The following is a 26,985-nucleotide window of genomic DNA, read 5'->3' as shown; positions in this document are numbered from 1 at the left end:
ATATATAATTGTCTAAGGGGTACTTTCGTCTTTCTGTCTGCAACTTCCATCACGGAAATCCCGCATCGCTGATTGGTCTCGCCAGTTGCCTGTCATGGCTGCCGCGACCAATCAGCGATGGGCACAGTCCGATTAGCCCCTCCCTACTCCCCTGCAGTCAGTGCCCGGCGCCCGCTCCATAGTCCCCTCCAGTCACCGCTCACACAGGGTTAATGCCAGGGGTAACGGACCGCGTTATGCCGCGGGTAACGCGCTCTGCTACCGCTGCTATTAACCCTGTGCAGCATCAATAGTAAAAAGATGTAATGTTAAAAATAATGAAAAAAAAAAACCTGCTATTCTCACCTTTCGTAGTCCGCCGAGCCGCACGCGGCCTCCGCCAGCTTCCGTTCCCAGAGATGCATTGCGAAATTACCTAGAAGACTTAGCGGTCTCGCAAGACTGCTAAGTCATTTGGGTAATTTCGCAATGCATCCTGGAAACGGAAGATGGCGGCAGTCGTGCACCCAGCGCCAGAGCTTCGCTGGATTGGATCCTGGCGGGTGAGTATATAACTTTTATTTTAATTATTTTTTAACAGGGATATGGTGCCCACACTGCTATGTACTACGTGGGCTGTGTAATATACCGTGTGGCTGCTATATACTACCTGGCCAGTGTTAGATACTATGTGGGCTGTGTTATGTACTGCGTGGGCTGTGTAATATACCGCATGGCTGCTATATACTACCTGGCCAGTGTTATATACTGCGTGGGTTGTGTTATATATTACGTGGCTAGTGTTATATACTACGTTTCCTGTGTTATATACCGCGTGGCTGCTATATACTGCGTGGGCTCTGTTATATAGTACGTGGGCTGTGTTATATACTGCGTGGCCTGTATTAACGCATCGGGTATTCTACAATATGCATGTATATAGCAGCCACATAGTATTTACCTGCTATATACCACATGGCTCCTATATACTATGTGGCTGCTATATACATACATACATATTCTAGAATACCCGATGCGTTAGAATCGGGCCACCATCTAGTAGTATATATTTTCCTGGAACCAAGCCCCAAATCTTCTGCTTCCCTCACATGGCAGTGGAATTAAATGGTACAATTGTGGCTGTCTGCAGTCACAACTAAAAAGAGCTTACCATAGTTGGGGATAACTTCCATTGAGCTCAATAAAAGCAATTCAGTAAGCAGTGAGCGGTTATTCTCCTCCTTAGTGGCTACAGTATGAAGACTTCATTCTATATTTAAGGGGAACCTGTCACCCCCCCAGGCGTTTTTAACTAAAAGAGCCACCTTGTGCAGCACTAATGCTGCATTCTGTCAAGGTGGCTCTTTTATTTGGGGTCCCTGCCAATGCTGAAGTATTCGTTTTTATAATTTGCCCCTCATACCTGTAGTCTGTCAGGGGGACAGGTCTTACCCCCCCCCCCCCTTCCCGGGACACTAACGCCTCCCAGCCATCCCTCAGCCCCTCCGTGCGATGGACGCCGCCTCCTCTGCAGTCATTAATGTCCCCGACGCCTGCGCTGTAAGTTTTTTTTTTTTTTTGTTTTGTTTTTTTCGGGCATGCACAGTTTGCGCTGCCCTTCGACTCACATCACATGATGGGAACTTACAGCGCAGGCGCCGGGGACGTTAATGAAGGCAGAGGAGGCGGCGCCCCCGGAGGAAATGAGTGATGGCTAGGAGGCGTTTGTGTCTGGGGGGGAAAAGACATGCCCCCTGGACAGATTATAGGTATGGCAGGCAAAGTATAAAACTAATATTTCAGCGTTGGCAGGTACCCCAAACAAGAGCCACATTGACAGAATGCAGCATTAGTGCTGTACAAGGTGCCTCTTTTAGTTAAAAACGCCAGGGGGGAGGGGGGGTGACAGGTTCCCTTTGATTTAATTTTTGTAACACATGCAAGGCAAATGTGTAAGAAAACCACATCTTTATTAAATACACAGACATTGAGTATAGACAACATAAGAATACACACAAAAAAACAAGATGGGGAAATTGCCTTGACAAGAATGTACACTCTGCAATAACGGTGTCTACCACAAGATGGCAGTGTATAATCACAAGTGCAAAAACAAACAAGGAAAGAGCGCTTATTGCCTGGGATAGATTGTGTATGCCATGTTGCATTTGAAGAGCCTCTGAAATATGAAAACAGCAGATCTCTGAAACCACCTCCCCCATTTCCCACAAGTGGCCCCAATTTTTGGGAAACAAGCAAACCCCCCCCCCAAGGAGTTCATCTAGGGGTGTAGTGAGTATTTTGAATCCATAGGTGCCTCACATAATTTTATAACATTGAGACTTTGAAATATGACATCTTAGTGGTAAAGATATAATTTTTGTATTTGATGCAAATTTGTCGGATACACAAGGGTTAATAGGTGAAGCAAGACAATATATTCGCTATTTCTCCAGAACTCGGTGCTGCCCCATATGTCGTCAGAAATTACTATTAGGCTACACGTCAGGGATGAGACGTAAGGAGCGTTATTTGGCTTTTGGAGCACAGATTTTGCTAGAATAGTTTGCGGGCGACATTTACTGAGCACCGAAGCAGAAAAACCTCAAGTGCCCCAATTTTCTCTGGAGAATTGCATATCTGCCAGTCTAGTACCCATACATTTGCCACATACCGTATATACTTGAGTATAAGCCGACCCGCGTATAAGCCGACCCCCTAATTTTGCCACAAAAGACTGGGAAAACTTAATGACTCGAGTATAAGCCTAGGGTGGAAAATGCAGCAGCTACCGGTAAATGTCAAAAATAAAAATAGATACCAATAAAAGTAAAATTAATTGAGACATCAGTAGGTTAAGTGTTTTTGAATATCCATATTGAATCAGGAGCCCCATATAATGCTCCATACTGTTCATGATGGCCCCCATAAGTTGCTCCATACAAAATACGCCCCATATAATGCTCAATATTAAAATATGCCCCATATAATGCTGCACAAAGGTTAAGAATGGCCCCATAAGATGCTCCATAGAAACATTTGCCCCTATACAATGCTGCATAAAGGTTGATGGCCCCATAAGATGCTCCACACATTGTGGCCCCATAAGATGTTCCACACATTATGGCCCCATGAGATGCTCCACACATTATGGCCCCATGAGATGCTCCACACATTATGGCCCCACGAGATGCTCCATACATTGTGGCCCCATATGATGCTCCATACATTGTGGCCACATGAGATGCTCTATACATTGTGGCTCCATACATTGTGGCCCCATAAGATGCTCCACACAATATGGCCCCATGAGATGCTCCATACATTGTGGCCCCATACGATGCTCCATACATTGTGGCCCCATAAGATGCTTCACACATTTGCCCCATATGGTGTTGCTGCGATTAAAATAAAAAAAAATCACTCGCCTCTCGTCGCTCAGGCCCCCGGCACTTGCGATAGTCACCTTCCTCGTTCCACGCGCCGCTCTTTCTTCCATTCTCTGCATTGACTGTTCAGGCATTAATCGCGTCATCGCGCCCTCTGACCTGAACAGTAAGTGCAGAGGATGGAAGACAGAGCAGCGCGCAGCGGTGGAACGAGGAAGGTGACTATCGCGCAATGCTCACCTCCCCCGATATACTCACCTTCTTCCGGCGCGGTCCCTGGCAGCGTCTCACTGTCAGATGGTCTCCGGGAGCCGGCGGCATCTTCCTGTGTACAGCGGTCTCGAATTGCTCATTACAGTAATGAATATGCGTCCATATTCATTACTTTAATGAGCGGTACGACGCATATTCATTACTGTAATGAGCGGTACCACGTGACCACTGAACACAGGAAGAGCTGCCCGGAGACCATGGGACATGCAGGGACAGCGCCAGGAGCAGGTAAGTATGTCACCGCGCTGCTCCCCCGCCGACTCCCCGCTGACAATGACTCGAGTATAAGCCGAGAGGGTCACTTTCAGCCCAAAACAGTGGGCTGAAAATCTCAGCTTATACTCGAGTATATACGGTATATTGTAGTGCTCCATACATTATGCCTAGCTTGTGCTTCTGCTAATACACAACCATAAATTAAGTGCCTTCTCTCTATTACAATAATGCCAAACATGAGGTCACTTACTGTGGTTTAGGCACACTGGGTTTCAGAAGGACGGGAGCATTTAGATTTGCAAGCGCAAAATTCACTGGATTTTATTTGAGGGGGCAGGAGCCATGTTGCTTTTTCAGAGTCTTTGGTCTACCGGTAATGTGGGAACCCCCTATAGTTCCCGTGACACATGACGGAGCTGAGTGGGGGCTGGGTTTGTGCATTATAAATTAGGGTTTTTATTGGTAACATTTTGGGGCACATGATATTTTTCGATCGCTTTCACAATAAGGCTGGGATCACATTCTTGTGTTCTATGCTGAGCACACTTACGTCTAGGTTTCTGTGTAAATCCCACAAAAATGAGATTCGGCCAAAACCCCCGACAGAACCACCCACCATGAGGCAGATGGAGACACTTTGTACTCCATTTGGTGTCTACTGAGGGGTGAATGGATGAAACGGTGAATGTTCTTACAATGACTGTACACAGTGATAGTGTTTTGATTGTTCATTTTTCTTTGAAATGCCCAAGGATTCAGGTGTTTTGACACTCTGTGACATTTTCAGTTTTTTCCTTACTGCTTTCCATGTAGCCATAGTGTCTTTACAAATAACCGAGAGTTTAATATTTGTGGTATGTACGACAGTGGCGTGTGAAGCAATGCCGTCAAATCCCATGAGCCACAGAATTCTGTTTCTAGTGTATAATCTGTATAGCGTCCCGTCTTTTTAATCCAATCAACTACATTCCTCATTAAGCACGAGAGATTATACCCTCTAATATTCGGCAACCCTACTTCTCCTCCCTCTTTTGGACGCATTACCGTTCTCATAACAAGTCTCGCTCTTCTCCCCTCCAAATGAACTTTGAAAAAGCCTTATTCAGTTTGAGAACATCTACATGTCATAGTTACATAGTTATTAAGGTTGAAGGAAGACTATATGTCCGTCTAGTTCAACCCATAGCCTAACCTAACATGCCCTAACATGTTGATCCAGAGGAAGGCAAAAAAAACCCATGTGCAAAGAGTAAGCTCCACATTGGGGAAAAAAAATTCCTTCCCGACTCCACATACGGCAATCAGACTAGTTCCCTGGATCAACGCCCTATCAAGGAATCTAGTGTATATACCCTGTAACATTATACTTTTCCAGAAAGGTATCCAGTCCCCTCTTAAATTTAAGTAATGAATCACTCATTACAACATCACACGGCAGAGAGTTCCATAGTCTCACTGCTCTTACAGTAAAGAATCCGCGTCTGTTATTATGCTTAAACCTTTTTCTTTATCGCCTCTCATTGGGGGACACAGGAACCATGGGTGTATGCTGCTGCCACTAGGAGGCTGACACTATGCAAATAAAAAAATTAGCTCCTCCTCTGCAGTGTACACCCCACCGACTGGCATTAAACTCTTCAGTTTAGCTTAGTGTCAGTAGGAGGTGGACACGGGTCTTTCATTAGACCCTTATCTACCTCAATGTGCGTCGTTTCTTTTCAGGTTTTTTTCCAGAGGGATACAGGGTGAGCAGTCACACCTGTAGTCCCACAATACGGACTATGAGTACGGCGTGTACTGCCACCCCGTATCCTCATAGATCCCTCTCCAGGACCAAGATCCTAGCACAGAAGCGTGCTCAGAAGTCCGGTCCTGGCTCCGTCCCCCACCCACTCGCCTACCAGAGCCTGTCGGTTGGAGGAGACGAGGACGTCCATCACAGCTCCGTGACGTCTCATTCCCCTCAGGTTAGTAACGGCGTGGGATGTTTAGGTGAGTATTCCCCCTCCATTCCCCCGGGATCTTTTCTCCAGATGTCCCCCTGTCTCCCCTCATGGCGTTTATTTGGGATCCCAGGGACAGCCATAAGCTCTTCTTCCTTAGCGGCCGCAGTTCTTTCCCTGCAGCCGCACAGCCCCTTACAGAGTCACAGCCTGGCAGGCTGCTGCGCCGCTTCCCCCTGCGGTCTCACTGCTCGGGGGCCTCAATGCGTCCTGTGTCTGCACGGCGTCCTGTGTCTGCACGGCGTCCTTGGCAGGATGCCGTGCCACTTACTTTCTGCGGCGCTCCGACGCCGCCACTCTCCAGCGGCGCTCCGGCGCCGCTATTCTCAGGCGGCGCTCCGGCACCGCGATTCGCTGGCGCCGCGATTCTCCGGCGCCGCGATTTTCCGGCGGCGCCGGCCTCTAATTTAGGTCCCGGCTTCTGCCGGGGCCTACCTCTGGCGCCGCGACCCCGCCAGTTCCGTTCGGACAGCCTTGGCAGACTGCCGCTCTTCTCAGACTCTGCGGCGCACTGCTCCGGCGCCGCGGTTCCCTTCTCCGGCGGCGCCGGTCTCTAATTTAGGTCCCGGCTTAGGCCGGGGCCTACTTCCGGTTTCTCGGCTCCTCACTTCCGGTTCTGCGGGCGGGCTTCTTTCCCGCCCGACATACTGCGCCCTGCCCACCGGCGCCTCTGCGTCTGGCTCCACCCCCTTCCTCGTGGGTCCCTCGGCCGGTGTGCACCGCTTCTCACAGCAGCAGCACTCGCATCTTCTGTGGCTCAGCATCGCAGAATCAGCACCTCAGGGAAGTTCTCCGCCGAGGACAAGTGGGACATCTTCCAGGACCGGGTCCGTGAGTAGCTGCACTGCAGACTGACACCCCCCTCTGCCCACTGTCCCCTAACCCACTGGCATCTTCAGGGTCCCTAAAAATGTCTACCTCTAAAGGGGGCCGCTCTCGTCCCCCTACCTCTTCATCTTCTGCCTTAGTCACGTACTTTGCATGTTCGTCCTGTAACAGCAAACTTCCCTCAGGTCAGTCCTCCCCGCTGTGTCAGTCCTGCAGCAACCCGATTGTTCCCACCGCCCAGGATCCCCCGGCTGTTCCGCCCGAGAGTGATCCCCCCCATCCCAGGCTGGGCCGCCTCTCTGTCACAATCGGTGGCCGATTTAACACGGGTATCTCAAACTCTAGTGTCCGCGCTGGATCGGTTACCCCTGCAGACCCCTGCAGTGGCCAGCGGGTCGCAGGAACCGCCGCCCGAACCCTCCTTGATAAGCCATAAAAGGTCCAGACAGGAACGTCGGTCTGAGTCCTCTTCGCGCTCCATCTCGCCGCTCGGCCCTCCCCCGCGGTTGGTGTCCCACCGATCCTCCTCCCCTGAGTCAGGCGAGGCATTATCTGATGCGCCTTCGGAGGATACTTCGGAGCTGGATCCTCACCAAATCGCCACCATGAGTGAGACAGTTCAGAACCTCATTGGGGCAATAAACCAAACATGTGGCATCAAGGATCCCTCTACGGAACCCGCAGATCAGGCGGTTTCGTTCAGACGGGCCAAACCACCTTCAAAATTTTTCGCTCCTCATCCTGAATTCAAGGAAATCGTGTCCAGAGAGAGAGAGAACCCCACTAGGCGTTTTCAGAGGGGAAAACGCCTGGGTGTATTATATCCTTTTCCTCCAGAACTTACCGCCAATTGGACAGCATCTCCCTCGGTGGACCCCCCTGTTTCCAGGCTGTCCACCAACACGGTGCTTCCTCTGTCCGGCGGAGCATCTCTAAAGGATTCTAACGATAGAGTTATAGAATCCTTCGCGAAATCTGCTTTTGAAGCGGCTTCAGCGGCTCTATGTCCAGCTTTTGCGTCCACTTGGGCTTCAAAATCCATCTCAAAATGGGCCAAGGATCTTCGGCGGGGTATCCTGGATGGGGCGCCTCCCGCGCAATTAGCGGAACTTGCCAACCAGATTTCCCATGCTGGTGAATACCTGGTTTCCGCCTCCCTGGATGCCGCGTCTTGTGCGGCTCAAGCTTCCAGCAATGCCGTTGCCATCCGCCGGACCGTTTGGCTCAAGGCCTGGCAGGCGGACTTGTCCTCCAAAAAGTCCCTCACTAGTCTGCCCTTCCAGGGCTCTCGTCTCTTTGGTTCCCAGCTGGACCAAATAATTAAGGACGCCACCGGGGGTACAAGTTCTCTTCTCCCTCAGGCTAAGCCTCGTCGCCCTCCCCCTAGACGACAGTTTCGTTCTTTTCGGCCTTTTCGTCGCTTCGCTGCGTCAAACTCCCTTTCCCAGCAGCAACAGAGGCCACAGGCACGTCAAGAGAAGAAGGCGGTGTCCTTTAGGCCCACTCCGTCCTGGCGTCCTCGTTTCTCCCAGGGTAGATCCTCCAGGCCCAGGACTGGAAGATCCACCTCGGCATGACTCTCGGCAAGACTCCAGCCCAACTCCCAGATTGGGCGGCCGTCTTCTCCTTTTCAGGGACGTCTGGATTTCCGCAGTAGAGGACGCATGGGTCAGGGAAGTTGTATCCTCGGGATACAAAATAGAGTTCGCTTCCCAACCTCGGGATCGTTTCTTCCAATCCCGTCCTCCAAGAGACCCCGCTCTAGTTCCGGGCTTCTTCTCAGCCATCGCTTCTCTGCTCAAATCCGGGGTAATCGTTCCCGTCCCAGAAAAAGAACGCTTCACGGGTTTCTACTCGAATCTTTTTGTGGTACCGAAAAAAGACGGCAAAGTTCGCCCCATTCTGGACCTCAAATTGCTGAACAGGAGAGTTCGCCTGAGACACTTCAGGATGGAATCCCTTCGTTCAGTAATTGCTTCCATGGAGGCTCAGGAGTTTCTATGCTCAATAGATATCCAGGACGCCTACCTCCATGTCCCGATATTTCCCGGACATCACCGTTTCCTGCGCTTTGCAGTGCAACGAGACCATTTTCAGTTCGTCGCCCTGCCGTTCGGTCTCGCAACCGCGCCAAGAGTGTTCACGAAAATCATGGCGGCGCTGATGGCCATCTTGAGAGTCAGAGGCCTGGTCCTATTTCCATATCTCGACGACATCCTCATCAAGGCTCCGTCCTTCGCTCAGGCCCACGAAAGCCTGTCCATTGTTCTCGACACCTTAGCCCGTTTCGGGTGGCTGGTAAACCGGAAGAAGTCCTGCCTTATTCCTTCTCAGCGCATCATCTTTCTGGGCATGCTTTTCGATACTCGTCAGAGCAGAGTCTTCCTTCCCACAGACAAGAGATCCACTCTCTGTCAAGACATACGCTTGCTCCAGGGTCCTCGTCCTCCCTCCCTCCGTTCGGCCATGAAGGTTCTGGGGAGGATGGTAGCTACATTGGAAGCGATTCCCTTCGCCCAATTCCATTCGCGACCCCTTCAGCAAGCCATTCTGTCTCAGTGGGACAGGTCGGTCTTCTCCCTGGATCGACAGATCAAACTCTCCTTTCGGGTCAGGCGGTCTCTCAACTGGTGGCTGACGTCACCTCTCATCTCCCAGGGCAGGTCCTTCCTTCCAGTTCACTGGCAGGTGGTGACAACGGACGCCAGCCTGATCGGCTGGGGTGCGGTTTTTCGCCACCTGACGGTCCAGGGCCGCTGGTCGCTGCAGGAGTCTTCTCTGCCGATCAACGTCCTCGAAATTCGGGCCATCTTCCTGTCCCTCCGCCACTGGGAAAGGATTCTCAGGGGCCTTCCAGTCCGGATCCAGACGGACAACGCCACGGCTGTGGCATATGTCAACCATCAGGGGGGGGCTCGGAGCTCCTTGGCCCTTGCCGAGGTATCCAAGATCCTCCTTTGGGCAGAGGCAACGGTTCCGGTGATATCTGCGGTGCATATCCCCGGCGTGGAAAACTGGGCCGCCGGCTTCCTCAGCCGCGAGGGCCTCGCGGCAGGGGAATGGTCCTTACATCCGGAGGTCTTCCATCAGATTTGTCTTCGATGGGGAACTCCGGATGTGGATCTCACGGCGTCCCGAGTCAACAGGAAGGTTCCGCAGTTCGTCTCCAGGTCCCGCGATCCTCTCGCAGTGGGCGTCGATGCTCTGGCCATTCCTTGGTCACAGTTCGAGCTGCCCTACCTGTTCCCACCCCTTCCATTACTTCCCAAACTGTTGAAGAAGATCAAAGCGGAAGGGGTGCCGGTCATCCTGATCGCCCCGGATTGGCCCAGGAGAGCTTGGTTCGCGGAGCTCGTCAACCTTCTCGCGGACGCTCCCTGGCGCCTTCCAGACAGGCCCGATCTGCTGTCCCAGGGTCCGATCTGCCACCCGAATTCTCGGTCGCTCAGTTTAACGGCGTGGCTGTTGAGACCGCGGTTCTGAGAGCGTCGGGCCTTTCGGACCGGGTGATTCACACCATGATTCAGGCTCGGAAGCCTTCGTCTTCCAGGATCTACTACCGCACCTGGAAGGCCTACTTCCGGTGGTGCGAGTCCAACCGCCTTCCGCCTATGGTTTTTTCCCTGCCTTCTCTTTTGGCCTTCCTTCAGGCAGGACTGGATTCGGGCCTGGCTCTTAGTTCTCTGAAGGGTCAGGTCGCTGCGCTTTCCATCCTCTTTCAGAAGACCTTGGCCTCTCGGCCACAGGTTAAGACCTTCTTTCAGGGGGTAGCCCACGTCGTCCCGCCGTACAGGGCCCCTGTGGAGGCATGGGACCTAAACCTGGTACTGGACGTTCTGAAGGTTTCTCCCTTTGAACCTCTTAGGGAGATTCCTCTATCAGCTTTATCATGGAAGGTAGCCTTTCTTGTGGCCATCACGTCCATTCGCCGCGTTTCCGAGCTGGCGGCCCTGTCTTGCCGTCCTCCGTTTTTGGTCATTCACCAGGACAAGGTGGTCTTCCGGCCCCCACCTTCTTTTCTTCCTAAGGTGGTTTCCACCTTCCACCTCAACGAGGACATCGTTCTACCTTCCTTTTGTCCTGCTCCGACTCATCCTCTGGAGCGATCATTGAACAAGCTGGATCTTGTCAGGGCTGTGAGGATCTATCTGGACAGAACGTCCACTTTCCGGAAGACGGATTCCTTTTTCGTCATTCCTGATGGCACGCGCAGAGGCCAGCCGGCTTCTAAAGCGACTATTGCTCGATGGATCAGAATGGCAATCTTGGAGGCTTACCAGGTCAAGAACAGAGTGCCCCCTCCTGGGATTAAGGCTCACTCTACCCGGGCAGTCGGCGCCTCCTGGGCGGTGCACCACAGGGCTTCCGCCCTACAGCTGTGCAAAGCGGCAACTTGGTCTTCCATCCACACGTTCGCCAAATTTTACAAGGTCCATACCTACGCATCGGCGGACGCCAGCCTAGGCAGAAGGATCCTGCAGGCGGCAGTGGTGAGTCCTCTGACCTGATGGAAGTCTGTTTTTCCCGCCCTTGGGACTGCTTTGGGACGTCCCATGGTTCCTGTGTCCCCCAATGAGAGGCGATAAAGAAAACAGGATTTTTGGTTGCTTACCGTAAAATCTGTTTCTTGAAGCCTCCATTGGGGGACACAGCACCCTCCCAATGTTTTTGTTATATGTTCTCTGACTGTTCTCACGTTTACAGTTCTCAAGTTTGTGGTTATGGTTTTTCAACCTTGTTCTTTCTCCTACTGCTTTCTCACTAACTGAAGAGTTTAATGCCAGTCGGTGGGGTGTACACTGCAGAGGAGGAGCTAATTTTTTTATTTGCATAGTGTCAGCCTCCTAGTGGCAGCAGCATACACCCATGGTTCCTGTGTCCCCCAATGGAGGCTTCAAGAAACAGATTTTACGGTAAGCAACCAAAAATCCTGTTTTTCCTCCAACCGCAGAGGATGCCCCCTTGTCCCTGTTTCAGGTCTATGATTAAAAAGATCATCAGAAAGGTCTTTGTACTGTCCCCTCATATATTTATACATTAAAATAAGATCACCCCTTAGTCTTCGTTTTTCCAAACTAAATAGCCCCAAGTGTAATAACCTATCTTGGTATTGCAGACCCCCCAGTCCTCTAATAACCTTGGTCGCTCTTCTCTGCACCCGCTCTAGTTCAGCTATGTCTTTCTTATACACCGGAGACCAGAACTGTGCACAGTATTCTAAGTGTGGTCAAACTAGTGACTTGTATAGAGGTAAAATTATATTCTCCTCATGAGCATCTATGCCTCTTTTAATGCATCCCATTATTTTATTTGCCTTTGTAGCAGCTGCCTGACACTGGCCACTGAATTTAAGTTTGTCATCCACCCATACACCCAGGTCTTTTTCATTGACGGTTTTGCCCAGAGTTTTAGAATTAAGCACATAATTATACATCTTATTACTTCTACCCAAGTGCATGACCTTACATTTATCCCCATTAAAGCTCATTTGCCATTTATCAGCCCAAGCTTCTAGTTTACATAAATCATCCTGTAATATAAAATTGTCCTCCTCTGTATTGATTACCCTGCAGAGTTTAGTGTCATCTGCAAATATTGAAATTCTACTCTGAATGCCCCCTACAAGGTCATTAATAAATATGTTAAAAAGAAGAGGGCCCAATACTGACCCCTGTGGTACCCCACTGCTAACCGCTACCCAGTCCGAGTGTGCTCCATTAATAACCACCCTTTGTTTCCTATCCCTGAGCCAGCTCTCAACTCACTTGCACATATTTTCCCCTATCCCCATTATTCTCATTTTATGTATCAACCTTTTGTGTGGCACCGTATCAAAAGCTTTTGAAAAGTCCATATACACTACATCCACTGGGTTCCCTTGGTCCAATCCGGAACTTACCTCTTCATAGAAACTGATCAAATTAGTCTGACATGAACGGTCCCTAGTAAACCCGTGCTGATACTGGGTCATGAGGTTATTCCTCTTCAGATACTCCAGTATAGCGTCCCTTAGAATGCCCTCCAGGATTTTACCCACAGTAGAGGTTAAGCTTACTGGCCTATAGTTTCCGAGTTCATTTTTTGTTCCCTTTTTGAATATTGGCACCACATTTGCTATACGCCAGTCCTGTGGCACAGACCCTGTTATTATGGAGTCTTTAAAGATTAAAAATAATGGTCTATCAATGACTGTACTTAATTCCTGCAGTACTCGAGGGTGTATCCCATCCGGGCCCGGAGATTTGTCAATTTTAGTGATTTTTAGACGCCGCCGCACTTCCTGCTGGGTTAAGCAGGTGACATTTAATTGGGAATTTTTATCACTAGACATTTTGTCTGCCATGGGATTTTCTTGTGTAAATACTGATGAAAAAAAGTCATTTAGCATATTGGCTTTTTCCTCATCCACCATCTCACCCAGACTATTTTTAAGGGGGCCAACACTATCATTTTTTAGTTTCTTACTATTTATGTAGTTAAAGAATATTTTAGGATTATTTTTACTCTCTCTGGCAATGAGTCTCTCTGTCTCAATCTTTGCTGCCTTGATTTGCTTTTTACAGAATTTATTTAATTTTCTGTATTTATTTAATGCCTCCTCACTACCTACTTCCTTTAATTCTCTAAATGCTTTCTTTTTGTCCCTTATTGCGCCCCTTACAGCTCTATTTAGCCATATTGGTTTCCTCCTATTTCTAATATGTTTATTCCCATACGGTATATACTGTGCACAGGTCCTATCCAGGATGCTAATAAACGTCTCCCATTTTCTCTGTGTATTTTTGTGTCTCAGGATATCGTCCCAGTTAATTGCACCAAGATCCTCTCTCATCCGTTGGAAATTTGCCCTCCTGAAGTTTAGTGTCCTTGTAACCCCTCTACTACACATCTTTTTAAAGGATACATGAAAACTTATTATTTTGTGATCGCTATTTCCCAAGTAACCCCCAACCCTTATATTTGATATGCGGTCTGGCCTGTTGGTTAATATTAGGTCTAGCAGTGCCCCCCTTCTTGTTGGGTCCTGAACCAGTTGTGAAAGGTAATTGTCTCTCATAATTGTCAAAAACCGATTACCTTTGCTGGAACTGCAGGTTTCTGTTCCCCAATCTATTTCAGGGTAGTTGAAATCCCCCATAATAATGACTTCTCCTTGAGTCGCAGCTTCATCTATTTGCTTTACGAGGATATTCTCCATTGCTTCCATTATTTTTGGAGATTTATAACAAACCCCTATCAGTAATTTATTATTTTTTCCCCCTCCCCTTATCTCCACCCACAGGGATTCTACATTTTCATTAAATTCACCTATATTATCGCGCAGGATGGGTTTTAAGGATGATTTTACATATAGACACACCCCTCCCCCTCGCTTATCTGTACGGTCATTTCTGAACAGGCTATAGCCCTGCAAGTTAACAGCCCAGTCATGGCTCTCATCCAGCCACGTTTCAGATATCCCCACCATGTCATAATTATGCTCCAACAACATTAGTTCTAATTCGTCCATTTTGTTGGCGAGGCTTCTGGCATTAGTATACATGCACTTTGTTCCTCTCTGTACTTCTATTTCTTAAATTATTAACTGTTCTGACCCCACCCCCCATGCCACCGCCACCTCCAACTTCCTTATTTGTGCCCAGGACTCTGTCTGCACTATCTTCCCCTCCTATAAAATGAATACCCTCCCCCCCAATTCCTAGTTTAAACACTCCTCCAACCTTCTAGCCATTCTCTCCCCCAGCACAGCTGCACCCTCCCCATTGAGGTGCAGCCCGTCCCTAGCGTAGAGCCTGTAGCCAACTGAGAAGTCGGCCCAGTTCTGCAGGAACCCAAACCCCTCTTTCCTACACCAATTCTTGAGCCACTTATTAACCTCCCTAATCTCCCGTTGCCTCTCTGGCGTGGCACGTGGTACCGGCAGTATTTCGGAAAATACCACGTTGGAGGTCCTTGCTTTCAGCTTGCAGCCTAATTCCCTAAAATCATCTTTAAGGACCTTCCACCTACCTCTAACTTTGTCATTAGTGCCAATGTGCACCATGACCGCTGGGTCCTCACCAGCCCCTCCCAATAATCTGTCCACCCGATCAGCGATGTGTCGGACTCGAGCGTCAGGTAGGCAGCACACCGTTCGACGATCCCTGTCTTTGTGACATATTGCCCTATCTGTTCCCCTAATAATTGAGTCGCCCACTACCAGCACCTGTCTGGCCTGCCCTGCTCTCCTATTTCCCTCCTTACTGGAGCAGTCACTCCTCCGGCTTTCAGAGGACATGCCTGGCTGCAGCAGTGCTACCCCTGTACTGGCACCCCCCTCATCTGCCAACTATGTCGGGTTACTGATCTTCCTGAGGGGTGTACACTGAGTAGATTGTGGGCTCGATAGAAAGTTATGAGCTTTTACACCGGAGCTTGGTGCACTTGGCTTCTTCGCAGAAAGCTGCAGAGAAGATTCTTGAGTGATCGTTGGGGGTCTCTATACACAGGCCCACCTCTGTGTAAGACATGCAAGCTAGGGTAAAAATGGATTCCGTTTATAGTGGTATTCCCACCCTTAATAATTTATGACAGCAGAATATGACAGAAATGTTTGATAGATGCAGGTCCAAACTTCAGAACCCGCACCTCCCTCCCAAAAAATGCCATTCAACCTGGTGCAGTTACTGGTGGTCCTTTGTTCTTGAGGTAGAAATATCCTTTTGGATTTGCCATATCTGTCTTTGGTGAGAATATTCCATCTTAAACCAGGGTAATGCAATTCATTGGTTGCGCATTTACGACCTAATGTAATAATGTTGATAGTTCTCTGGGGGTATGCTGTAAAACCTAAGGGGAAGTGTTACTTAGTGACGAGCGAGTGTACTCGTTGCTCGTGTTTTCCCGAGCACGCTCAGATGGTCTCCGAGTATTTGTAACTGCTCGGAGATTTAGTTTTTGTTGACGCAGCTGCATGATTTACAGCTATTAGCCAGCCTGAGTACATGTGGGGGTTACCTGGTTGCTAGGGATTTCCCACATGTATTCAGGCTGACTAGTAGCTGTAAATCATGCAGCTGAGGCAACGAAAACGAAATCTCCAAGCAGTTACAAATACTCAGAGACCACCCGAGTGTGCTTGCAAAAACTCGAGCAACGAGTACACTCGCTCATCACTAGTGTTATTAAGAAAAACGTGTTGCCCATTGCAATAAATCACAGCATAGCTTTCATTTTGTAATCTGTGCTGTGAAAGCTGCACTGTGCTTCATTGAGGAGTTTCTGACCAATGAATGTAGCAGCATTAATTTGTGTGAACAATGGTTGATCACTTAGATCAGTGGTCCCCAACTCCAGGCTTCGAGGGCCGCCAACAGTGCAGGTTTTCAGGATTTCCTTAGTATTGCACAGGGGTTGGAATCATCACCTGTGCAGATGATCACATTACCACTGATGCAATACTAAAGAAATCCTGAAAACCTGCACTGTTGGCGGCCCTCGAGGCCTGGAGTTGGGGACCCCTGACTTAGATGTTGCGTCTCTCATCACACTCACCCCTAGACAGTCCATGTGTAATTCACTATTAGTCCCTCGAATATGCCATCACTAGAACATGAAAAGATGATGCTATTCTATTTGTCACTGAGCACAATATTGTATGACTAAACCACCGATCGTGTCTTCTTCAGCACCCTACAGACGTGGACTACCGTGTTATGGCCACTTTTACCGAGTTTTACACAACTCTCCTAGGATTTGTGAACTTTCGCCTATACCAAACTCTTAATCTACAGTATCCACCTAAGGTAATAAATGTAAAAATTCCTAATTGATAATCAATTATTATTACCTTCACACGCTTCTGTGGGAGATAGGAATAGGGAACATATGGAGATGTAGCTTGCTTCACTGATTGTTTCATCAGCAACTCCAGTTTTAGGCTAACCATTACAAGGACTGGGACCATCACCTTAATCGTTGCTGCTTCCTGAGTATTCAGGGGTCCAGGCCACTCAATCCTGATCAATCTTTTGTTTGCCAGAATCTATAAAGGTGAACAGGGGTCATAGTACCGGCTCCAGTCCCTGGCATTGACCTGCGGAATTTTCAGTTGAGATAAGGGAGAAAAGAGGGGTTTATTCTCTTAAGACCAATCTAGATGAAAGTGTGAACAACTGTATTGAGTAATTCTATTGTGTCGGCAGCTCTTTCTATTCTTATTGTCTGTGAATGTTCCTTTTTTTGTCTAGTTTTACCTTTTTCGTATGTTACCTGCATTCATGATAAAGCTAATACATTTGTGGCCCTCTTCACCCATCAGCTGGATTCTCGTTCAGAGGTAGAACTGAAGTTGGACAATGAAGAGAAATATGCTCTCGAGTCTGAGACATACATGGAGGTATATTATTATGCCTCTTCCTTTTATTCTGGTGCTGCACTTTCAGCTAAGTGTCCTTGCCGTACATTTACTCCCTTTTCTGTTCTGCAGAAATTGGCAGCTCTCAGTGCCAGCCTGTCCCGCGTGGTTCCATCTGAGCCTGAAGAGGAAGCGGAGGTTGATGAGTTCCCTGCAGATGGAGTGAGTGACCCTTTATGATTATCGTATGAAAGCATAAGAGGTTTTAGACTGATTTCCAATAGTGATGGCAGAAAAAGAAGATATTATATTTCTATGCACTTTGGTAAAACAGATTGAAAAACAAGATCTTAACTAAATAAAGCATAGAATTTAATGAGTTTCCACCAGAGGCAGCACGGTGGCTCAGTGGTTAGCACTGGAGCCTTACAGCACTGGGGTCCTGGGTTCAAATCGCACCAAGGACAACATCTGCACGGAGTTTGTATGTTCTCCCTGTGTTTGGGTTTCCTCCCTCACTCCAAAGACATACATATGGGAAATTTAGATGGCACTATATAAGTGAGTAAAATAAATTGGCACAGTAAGAATTCAATGGAGAGGGTAGAACCCTTCATAGTAGCTGTTCCATATTGGGAGAAATAAAACCAGCTCTCTGATGCTGTTAACTGTCTCTAGCCTATAACTCTCTACTAGTGATGAGCACGCTCGCTCATCACTGCTCTCTACCCCTGAATGATCTTCTAATTGGATTTATGACCCATTCTAGTTCAGTAGAGTGGTGCATTTTATGTGTGTTGGTCTAATTCCTAATAGATCGCATGATCAGTCTATATTCTCATCCCCTTTTCTGATTTGTGCAGGAGAACTCAAGCCTTCAAGATGAGCAAAAAAAGCAGCAGCAGGCAGAGGAAAAACAAAAGTCTTTATTCGTAGGCCTTAAGTTTTTCTTAAACAGGGAAGTGCCAAGGGAAGCTCTTGCATTTGTCATCCGGTGAGTTTGACTAAGAAGCTCAACAGAATTAATCGTGTATATAACCTCTGTATTCCATGTTTTTGAGGGGTTGAATTTATATATCTTTTTTTTAATATGCTAACTGGATTTGGACAATGTATTCTAAAGACAATATGCAGTATATGAAGCTTAAAACTTTGTAGTGGCAGTTCTTTCATAGTTTCATTAGTGTTTTTTTTTTTTTTTGTGTGTTTTTTTTAAATGGTTAAAAGTAGACATAAGTCCAATGAGTTCAACTTATACCCTAACATGTTGTTTGGTACTGCAGCGCTGCTCTTAAGTATGAAGGAGTTGAGCAGCAGTACTAGGACTCAAGAAGGGCCACTACTTGGCATATAGAGCTGTGCTTTGCTGGTGTCATGCACTTGATATTTTCAGCAGCTGCAGCACCAGGTATCGACTGATCATGGAGTTGCCAGTTATTGGACCCTCCACTGATCTGTATGATAGGTCATCAATATCTCAGTCATTTACAACTTCTGTAATAGTATTATTACTAATGACTAATGCTTTTATTTGTCTAGATGTTTTGGAGGACAGGTATCATGGGACAGCTCAGTCTGTATTGGTTCAACATATGACAGCTCAGACCCATCCATTACCCATCACATTGTAGACCGACCAAATGTAGAACCGCAGATCATCAACAGGTAATTCTAAAAATCCAAGACTTTAATTTTTCATTTGGAGGCATATGAGGGCATTCTTTTTATAGGACGACTTGTAGAGTATAAATGTATTGTGGCATAAATAATGTTAATGCTATTTTTGAGTCACGATGACTGTCAATACCAAATTTATATTATAGTTTTACAACTTCTTACAAATTGATTTATATTTTTGTATTTGTTACTGTAATATACACCTACCGTATCTTTATCAATGCCTATATTTAGCAGAATTCACTTTTATCAAATAGGAATAAAAAGTGATTAAAATTATGTACCCCAAATAGCACCAATAAAAATTTCAGCTCATGCTACACACAAAAAAGCCCATACTTAGATCTATATCACCTGTCAATGGCAAAATTTTAGTTTTCCATGTTCTTGTAGTTTACAGGCTATATGCATACAGAGTCTTTCTTCTGAGGTTTTGGATTAAAAGCTTAGCAGTAACTCAGTTTTTGTGGAGTTTTGCATTTTTGAGGAGGATTTCGAGAGTTTCTGCTCAGTGTGCACATAGCCCAAAATGCAGTATTGAGCATCGTCAGTCTAATAAAAGTATAAGTTCCCAAAGCCAAATGGACCCCCTTTCTGAGCACTGCAGTATGCCCAACCCAAACCACCATTGGTGTTTACATTTATGGCATTTACTGCAGAGAGGAGAACCCTCTTGAAGGAGTTCAGATCTAAGCATTGATGACCTATTGACCCGCCAATCAGCTGAAAATTGCTCCAGCAGCAACCAGAACTAAAGGGTATCTGTCAGTAGGATCATCCCTCCTAAGCCATCTATATAGGAATATAAAAATATAGATCAGAGCAATAGTAGTATTATACAAAATCTGTCAACGTAGGAATAAACAGTATGCCAGTATGACAGAAAAACTCCCATACATTGGAGTCGTAAGAACTGTCTTCAAAGTAAATACTAAAACTAATTTATTACATACCAATATGATATGAAATAGTGTTGATAATACAAGAGTAAAAAATAGGCACACATAAAGTTCAAATGAGTATCTAAAGCAGGAAGGACTCAGGTAAAGAAAGTCCAGAAGACCACACTGATGAAAGAAAAATGAAGTCCGACCAGAGGAATCAAGTTCTTTAGGCAAATAGACCATAAAATATAATGTGTATACACCTTTAAGAACATCTAGTCAATTTGGCTAGCCAAAGATTGATCCTCACCAATGTTAGTCACAGTGTGTCAACGGACTGCCAGCCCCTACACGCATTTCGCATAGGCTTCTTCAGGGGGTCGTAGCAGAATGTGTCACTGCAGATTTTATATGCCAGCATAACCTAATGCCAATTGCGGGACAAACCAGGTGGTTAAATCACCAGGCTTCCCACGTGACGCGAGGGGTCAGGGAGCCATACCCCTAGCAAACGTGACCAGCAAGCGTCACGTGTCTGGCGCCGGCAGCGATGCTCCGGAATGCAAGCGTCACAGGCATGCGCACATGTCCACCGCAGAGGAATCTAAGCAAAAGAAATAAGTATAAAGAACAACACATCAGTTATCCAGAACGGATGTAACCGCTCCAGCAAGGGCATAAGTGAACAGAGGAAAGTGCATAGTGCGTAATAAAGTGCATACATACAGACAAATCCATGAGCAGAATAATATTAATCACTGTAAAAAAGAGGGTTATATCACAAGTGATTACTAGTGATGAGCGAGTATACTCGTTGCTCGAGTGATCGAGTATTTGTGAGTGCTCGGAGATTTAGTTTTCATTGTCTCAGCTGCATGATTTGCGGCTGCTGGACAGCCTGAATACATGTGGGGATTCCCTAGCAACCATGTAACCCCCACATGTGCTCAGGCTGGTTAGCCGCCGTAAATCATGCAGCTGAGTCAACAAAAACTAAATATCCAAGCACTCACAAATACTCGGAGATCACCCGAGCATGCTCATCACTAGTGATTAATTATAACATGTTATTATTTCTCCTTCGCCACATTGGGGGACACAGGACCATGGGTGTTATGCTGCTGTCACTAGGAGGCTGACACTAAGCTGAGACAAAAAAAGATTAGCTCCTCACCTGCAGTATACACCCTCATGCTGGCTTCCAGAGACACAGGTCAAGCTTCGTGTCCGTAGGAGGCACACTGGATTTAACGCCCTCTTTTTTACTGGATGAAGGGGCAACGGATCCTTTCAAGGTTCCGATCTCCCCGAACCACCAACGGCGAGCACGGGAGTTCACCTCTCCGTACACTCTCCTTAGACGTGGGATGCCACTGCCTGAGCTGATTTTTGGGGGCGACGGGCCTTTTCTAGGGACCGATCTCCCCCACCCCCCTTACAGACGAGCACATGGAGTGTCCTCCACGTATCCTCCTCTGCAGCCAGGTCTTTTTTGCCGGACATCTGCCCTGCCCACCAGGTTTACCCTCGGCTGCTCAGAGGCACCTTACTTCGTGGCGTCCGTGCAGCCCCCACTGCATCACCACTGATTCTGCGGTTGATGGAAGGAGGCGGACGGTTCCTCTCCACCCCCCTTCTCAGGGGATGGTGGATGGAGGCTCCCCAATCCCTGCACCGTCCTTTTCTACAGACTCCCGGGCACAGCTCACCTATGTGCAGCAGGAGTCGGCGTTCCCCCTCTTTTCGTGGTAAGTGCCTTGGGGGTGGGGGGGGGGGTTTCTGGGCCCCTTAGCCTCCGGTGCTTAGCGGCTGTGCGCCGGGCCGAAGCCGAAAATTTAGTCCCCGGGTTCGGCCTAGCACAGGCCGCATCCCGATAGGCCCCGCCCCCGTTTTGCATCATTCTTCGGCGCCAAACCCTGGTCCTGGCACTTCTCGCTCTCTGCGAGATCTCCTCTCCCCATTCTCGGCTGCCATCTTGGATTTTTTCCTCTGCATGCCGCAGCTCCAGCTCTCCAGCCGCAGCTTCCCACACGTGCAGCGTTTTCATCGCTGACTGTCGCCAGCTCCACCGCCGCCTCTCCTCTCTCTCTGCGGGACACAGGACCATGGGTATGGAGACTACGTCAGGTTCTCCCCTGCAGCGCCGCCCTCGCTTCCTTAGATTCAGACCCTGGTCTATCTTACATTAGGGTGCACCATGTCCCAGTCAAAGTCTAAAAAGTCCTCTAAGGTGCATACTACCTTCTTTTCTGCGTGTACCACCTGCCAGGCTCCACTTCCTCGGCCTCAGAGTTCCCCCCTCTGCTCAGCCTGCGATGCCCCAAGTGCCCAGGAGCCCTCCACCGCCACCGACCCCGGGGTAGCTAGTCCCCCTGCGTGGGTCGCTTCTCTGTTTCAGTCCATGGATTTTTTAGCCAATGCCATCAAATCCATTCAGAACCCCCCTGGGGAGCGGGGCAATCCTTTTCTTGGGTTAAGAGATCCCTCCGTAACAGGGGAATTGTCGGCCAGCAGGGGCCGCTCTCTCCGAAAAGAGGCACGGTCATCCAGAAAACGGATCCGCACTACCTCTCCTGAACACTCATCACACCAGTCAGCCTCGGGCAGCTCCACCTCTCGCTCACCCTCTTTAGGGGCTCGTAGCGTTCACGACTCTGAATATGAGTCTGATGTATCCTTAGACCCGGAGGCTCCGGAGTTTAGATCTACAGTGGACTCCCTCATTGAGGCAGTCAAATCACGCCCTCAAGGTGGACGATGACCCTAATTCGGCTCCGGACCATTCAGTCTCCTTTACTAGAGCCAAACGTTCTCATAAGACGTTCGCCTCTCACCCAGATTTCCTGGATATAGTCAGGTGACACAGGGAGCGTCCGGATAAGCATTTCACGGGCAAAATGGCCCTGGAATCGAAGTATCCCTTTTCCGCAGATCTCGTTAAAGACTGGACGGAGTCCCCTTTGGTAGATCCTCCGGTTTCGCGCCTTGCTTCCAAAACTCTCTTATCCGTTCCAGATGGCGCTTCAATTAAGAACCCCACAGAACGCCAGCTAGATTCCCTAGCTCGCTCAGTGTACGAAGCCTCAGGTTCTTCCCTATCTCCCTCCTTCGCCGCGGCTTGGGTGGCCAAGGCGATGGTTTCCTGGGCAGATGCCCTAGCAAAATCGGTTCAGGAGCAGGATCTCCCGTCAGAGGTGGCGGACATTGCCAAACAGATTGCCATGGCTGGTGGTTACGTGATGTACGCATCCCTCGATGCTGAACTGTGCAGGAACGGCGGCTTCAAACGCCATCACCATCAGAAGAGCCATTTGGCTCAGAGAGTGGCGCGCAGATTCCTCCTCCTCTAAAAAGTCTCTGATTTCCCTTCCTTTTCAGAGCGGGCGTCTTTTTGGAGAAAAGCTAGACCAGCTTATTTCTGATGCTACAGGGGGAAAGAGCAAGTTTCTTCCCCAACAGAGGCCCAAGGCTGCCTTCCAGCGCCAACCATATTTCCGCTTTCGGCCCTTTCGTAGCAGTCCAGCCTGGTCCAATCCTGCCGCCTCTTTCAGATTAAACCGATCCGCTCGCTCAGACAGAGACGTTCGTCCCTCTTTCAGGCCGAATGAGTCCTGGCGAGGAAAGCCTAGGCAACCCAGAACCAGAGGGTCCAGGCCTGCTAGATTCCCTTCGCAATGACTCGGGAACTGTTCCAGTCGATACCACCAAAGTAGGCGGACGTCTACTTCTTTTTCAGCAAGTCTGGCTCTCCGTCATTCACGACGAATGGGTCAGGGATCTGGTGTCGTCTGGCTACAAAATAGTTCTCTGCCTCCCCTCCAGCTCGTTTTTTTTTTTTCCCCTCTCGTCTCCCCAATTCGGGGGCTCAGTCTCGCGCCCTTCTTTTCGCCATTCGTTCCCTCCGCCAGAGCGGGGTCATTGTTCCCGGAACACGAGAGGTTCAGAGGTTTTAACTCAAACCTCTTCGTCGTGCCCAAAAAAGACGGGCATCACAGTAAAGTGACAGATCGCTGATCTGACACTTTGCAGAGCACGGCTTGAGAAAGGATCTTGTATCCGAAACGTCGCCACGCCATCCAGGCAATAAAGTCCACATTTTTCTTTACTTTTTATGCTGCTTTTCTTTTTTCTTCATATATATGGGGTATCAGCGTACTCAGGACAAATTGGAAAAAAAATTTTGGGGACCAATTTCTCCTGTTACCCTTGGGAAAATACAAACCTGGGGGCTAAAAATAAATTTTTGTGGAAAAAAAAATATATATATTTTCACGGCTTTACATTATAAACTTCTGTGAAGCACTTGGTGGCTCAAAGTGCTCACCACACATCTAGATTAGTTCCTTAGGGGGTCTACTTTCCAAAATGGTGTCACTTGTGGGGGGTTTCAATGTTTAGGCACATCAGGGACTCCCCAACGCAACATGGCGTCCCATCTCAATTCCAGCCAATTTTGCATTGAAAGTCAAATGGCACTCCTTCCCTTCCGAGCTCTGCCATGCGCCCAAACAGTGGTTTACCCCCACACATGGAATATCAGGGAACTCAGGACAAATTGTACAACAACTATTGGGATCCATTTTCTCCTGTTACCCTTGGTAAAATTAATGAAATTGGAGCTGAAGTAAATTTTTTGTGAAAAAAAAATTAAATGTTCATTTTTTTTAAAACATTCCAAAAATTCCTGTGGAACACCTGAAGGGTTAATAAACTTCTTGAATGTGGTTTTGAGCACCTTGAGGGGTGCAGTTTTTAGAATGGTGTCACACTTGGGTATTGATGTAAAGTAGACATGTGGCAATTATTACTTAAGTATTTTGTGTGACACATCTCTGTGATTTAAGGGCATAAAATTCAAAGTTGGAAAATTGTGAAGTTTTCGCCAAATTTCTGTTTTTTTTCACAAATAAACGCAGGTAATATCAAAGAAATTTTACCACTGTCATGAAGTACAATATCTCTCGAGAAAACAGTGTCAGAATCACCTGGATTTGTTGAAGCGTTCCAGAGTTATAACCTCATAAAGGGACAGTGGTCAGAAATGTAAAAATTGGCCCGGTCATTAACGTGCAAACCACCCTTGGGGGTAAAGGGGTTAATATGGATAATATCAAGGAGGAGATCACAGAATACTGGCAGATTAATTAAGATAGCGCTGATAAGTGGGTAGTTGGGAAGCAATGAAAGCTTTTCTGAGGGGCCTTCTTTTTAGGGAGATTTGTAGATGTAAATTCAAGACTTGGATGGATGATAGGGAGATCACTGAGAAATTAGAGCAGAAAGGGACGTGTTGTCGGACCCATCTGAGGTAACTCAATGTAGACCCAGGAAGCGGTTAATAAGTCGTATATGAAAAAAGCGGAGAGAAGAGCAGCTTTTCAGAAATTACAGTTTTGAGGAAGGCGAAAGAGTGGGGCACGTGCTCTCGGTGGTAACTGGGGGACAGAAAGAATCATCGTATGGGTACAAATTAAGAACAGATGGAGGTACTGCGTTGACAGATGTAGGGTATATTTTGGGTGAGTTTAGAAGTTTTTATGAGCAACTGTATTCATCTGGGTTGAGGGCTACATTGGGGGACATTGTAAACTTCCTGGGTGAGGCGAAACTTCCCATGATAGGGGACTATGATAGGAGGAGGTTGAATGAACCTATAACGGAGGAGGAGATTAAGCTTGCCATCATGTCAATGACTAATAACAAGGCCCCTGGAGCTGATGGACTCCCGGTTGAGATATATAATAATTTATTGGATATTTCAGTGGCTAAATTAAAGATAGTCTTTGAGGCGCTACAGGAGGGAGAGTTGCTGGCGTCCATGAGAGAGGCGATAGTAGTGGTCATTTTAAAGGAAGGTAAGGACCCGGGATTGGCGGAGTTATATAGGCCAATTTCGTTGCTGACGACGGATGTTTAAATTTTGGCTAAGGTAGTGGCTAACCGGTTGGCAAGTGTGGTCCAGAATCTGGTCCATCCTGATCAATCTGGTTTTATGCCAAATAAGTCTACAGCGATAAATTTACGTAGATTATTCCTGAACTTGCAGCTGCCGTCGGACAACGAGGGTAATAGAGTTGTAGTCTCACCGGATGCGCGTAAAGCGTTTGATAGTGTTGAATGGTGCTATCTTTGGGAGGTTCTGAGATCGGGCCGACTTTTGTCTCGTGGGTGAGGTGGTTGTATTCTTCTCCGACTGCTAGGGTGAGAGTTAATGGTGAGCTGTCTGGAAGTTTTGGTTTATATAGGGGGACTAGGCAGGGGTGTCCGCTGCTTTTTGCGTTGGCAGTGGAACCCTTAGCACAGACATTTAGGAATTCGGTTTCGGTTAGGGGGTTCCGGTATGGCATGATAGAGGAGAAAATAGCCATATATGCAGATGACATGCTACTATTTTTAGAAAATTCTGGAGAGGCCTTGGAGGGTGCAATGAATATTCTCAGGACATTTGATGATATATCGGGTCTTGAAATCAATTGGGATAAGTCAGATATCTTGATAGTGGATAAAAGGGACGATGACATCCCAATATCAGGGGAAGGTAATAAGCTGACAGTGGTTTCACAGTTCAAATATCTGGGTGCTCAAGGGTCTATTCCTCTCTCGAGCTACGTCGATCTGAATCTGTCCCCATTGCTGGACAGGTTTAGGAAGAAAATAGGGGCGTGGTGCAAACTATACCTTTCAGTGGTGGGAAGGATAAACTTTATTAAAATGATTCTTATGCCCCAATTATTGTATGTATTGCATAATTCCCCCGTTTGGTTTCCCCGAAAGTGGCTTCACACAATTAACTCTACATTTCCAGACCTTGTTTGGTGGAAGAAACGGCCAAGAATTAGGCTGGAATTGCTTCAGAGGCCTAAAGATGGGGGGGGGGGGGGGGGGAGGGGTTGGGAGGACTGGCCTTTCCGAATCCCTGGATCTATTTTTTGGCAGCACAGGGTCAGCAGATGAGAAGTTGGAGAGCGGTGAATGGATTGGGCTCGGTTCAACGGATTTTTGTCTGGTTAGTGGGAAGGGACCCATTGGTTCAGGGATTGGAGGGGGATTCAGGAAGTTTGGAACGGCTTATCCTACCTTGACATTGATTCAAAAGGTATGGGAGACAATTAAAAAGACAAGGGGAGTGGGACTTTTACAAATCTCTCCCCAATATGGCACAATGAAGTATTACCTGAATTTATTAAAATGGGGGTATTCAAAAATTGGAAAGCATTGGGTATTCAATATATGGCTCATATTCAGGATGCACAAGGACTGTTATCCTTTGAGGCACTGCAGGAGAGTTACGGGTTGCAGGAGACCTGTAAGTTTCAATATGGACAGTTGAGACATGCCTATCTTGCGCAGAGCAAAACGGTTGATATGGGAATTTATAGAGACTATGTCTGTGCAACGGG

At 47.7% G+C, this 26,985-nt stretch overlaps 1 protein-coding gene across 1 annotated transcript in view; it reads left to right on the top strand.

Moving 5' to 3' along the window:
* PES1 (pescadillo ribosomal biogenesis factor 1) overlaps window positions 1-26,985 on the top strand; it is a 64,920-nt gene that overhangs the window by 14,465 nt on the left and 23,470 nt on the right. Inside the window, exons 7-11 of the mRNA XM_069760208.1 lie at window positions 16,357-16,473; window positions 16,989-17,066; window positions 17,157-17,246; window positions 17,888-18,018; window positions 18,564-18,689. Coding sequence (XP_069616309.1) covers window positions 16,357-16,473; window positions 16,989-17,066; window positions 17,157-17,246; window positions 17,888-18,018; window positions 18,564-18,689 — 542 coding nt within the window. The remainder of the gene's footprint in view (window positions 1-16,356; window positions 16,474-16,988; window positions 17,067-17,156; window positions 17,247-17,887; window positions 18,019-18,563; window positions 18,690-26,985) is intronic.

This window comes from Ranitomeya imitator, chromosome 1 (genome assembly GCF_032444005.1).
Source record: "Ranitomeya imitator isolate aRanImi1 chromosome 1, aRanImi1.pri, whole genome shotgun sequence".
Lineage (NCBI taxonomy): Eukaryota > Metazoa > Chordata > Amphibia > Anura > Dendrobatidae > Ranitomeya > Ranitomeya imitator.
This window is presented reverse-complemented; position numbering and strand designations above follow the sequence as displayed.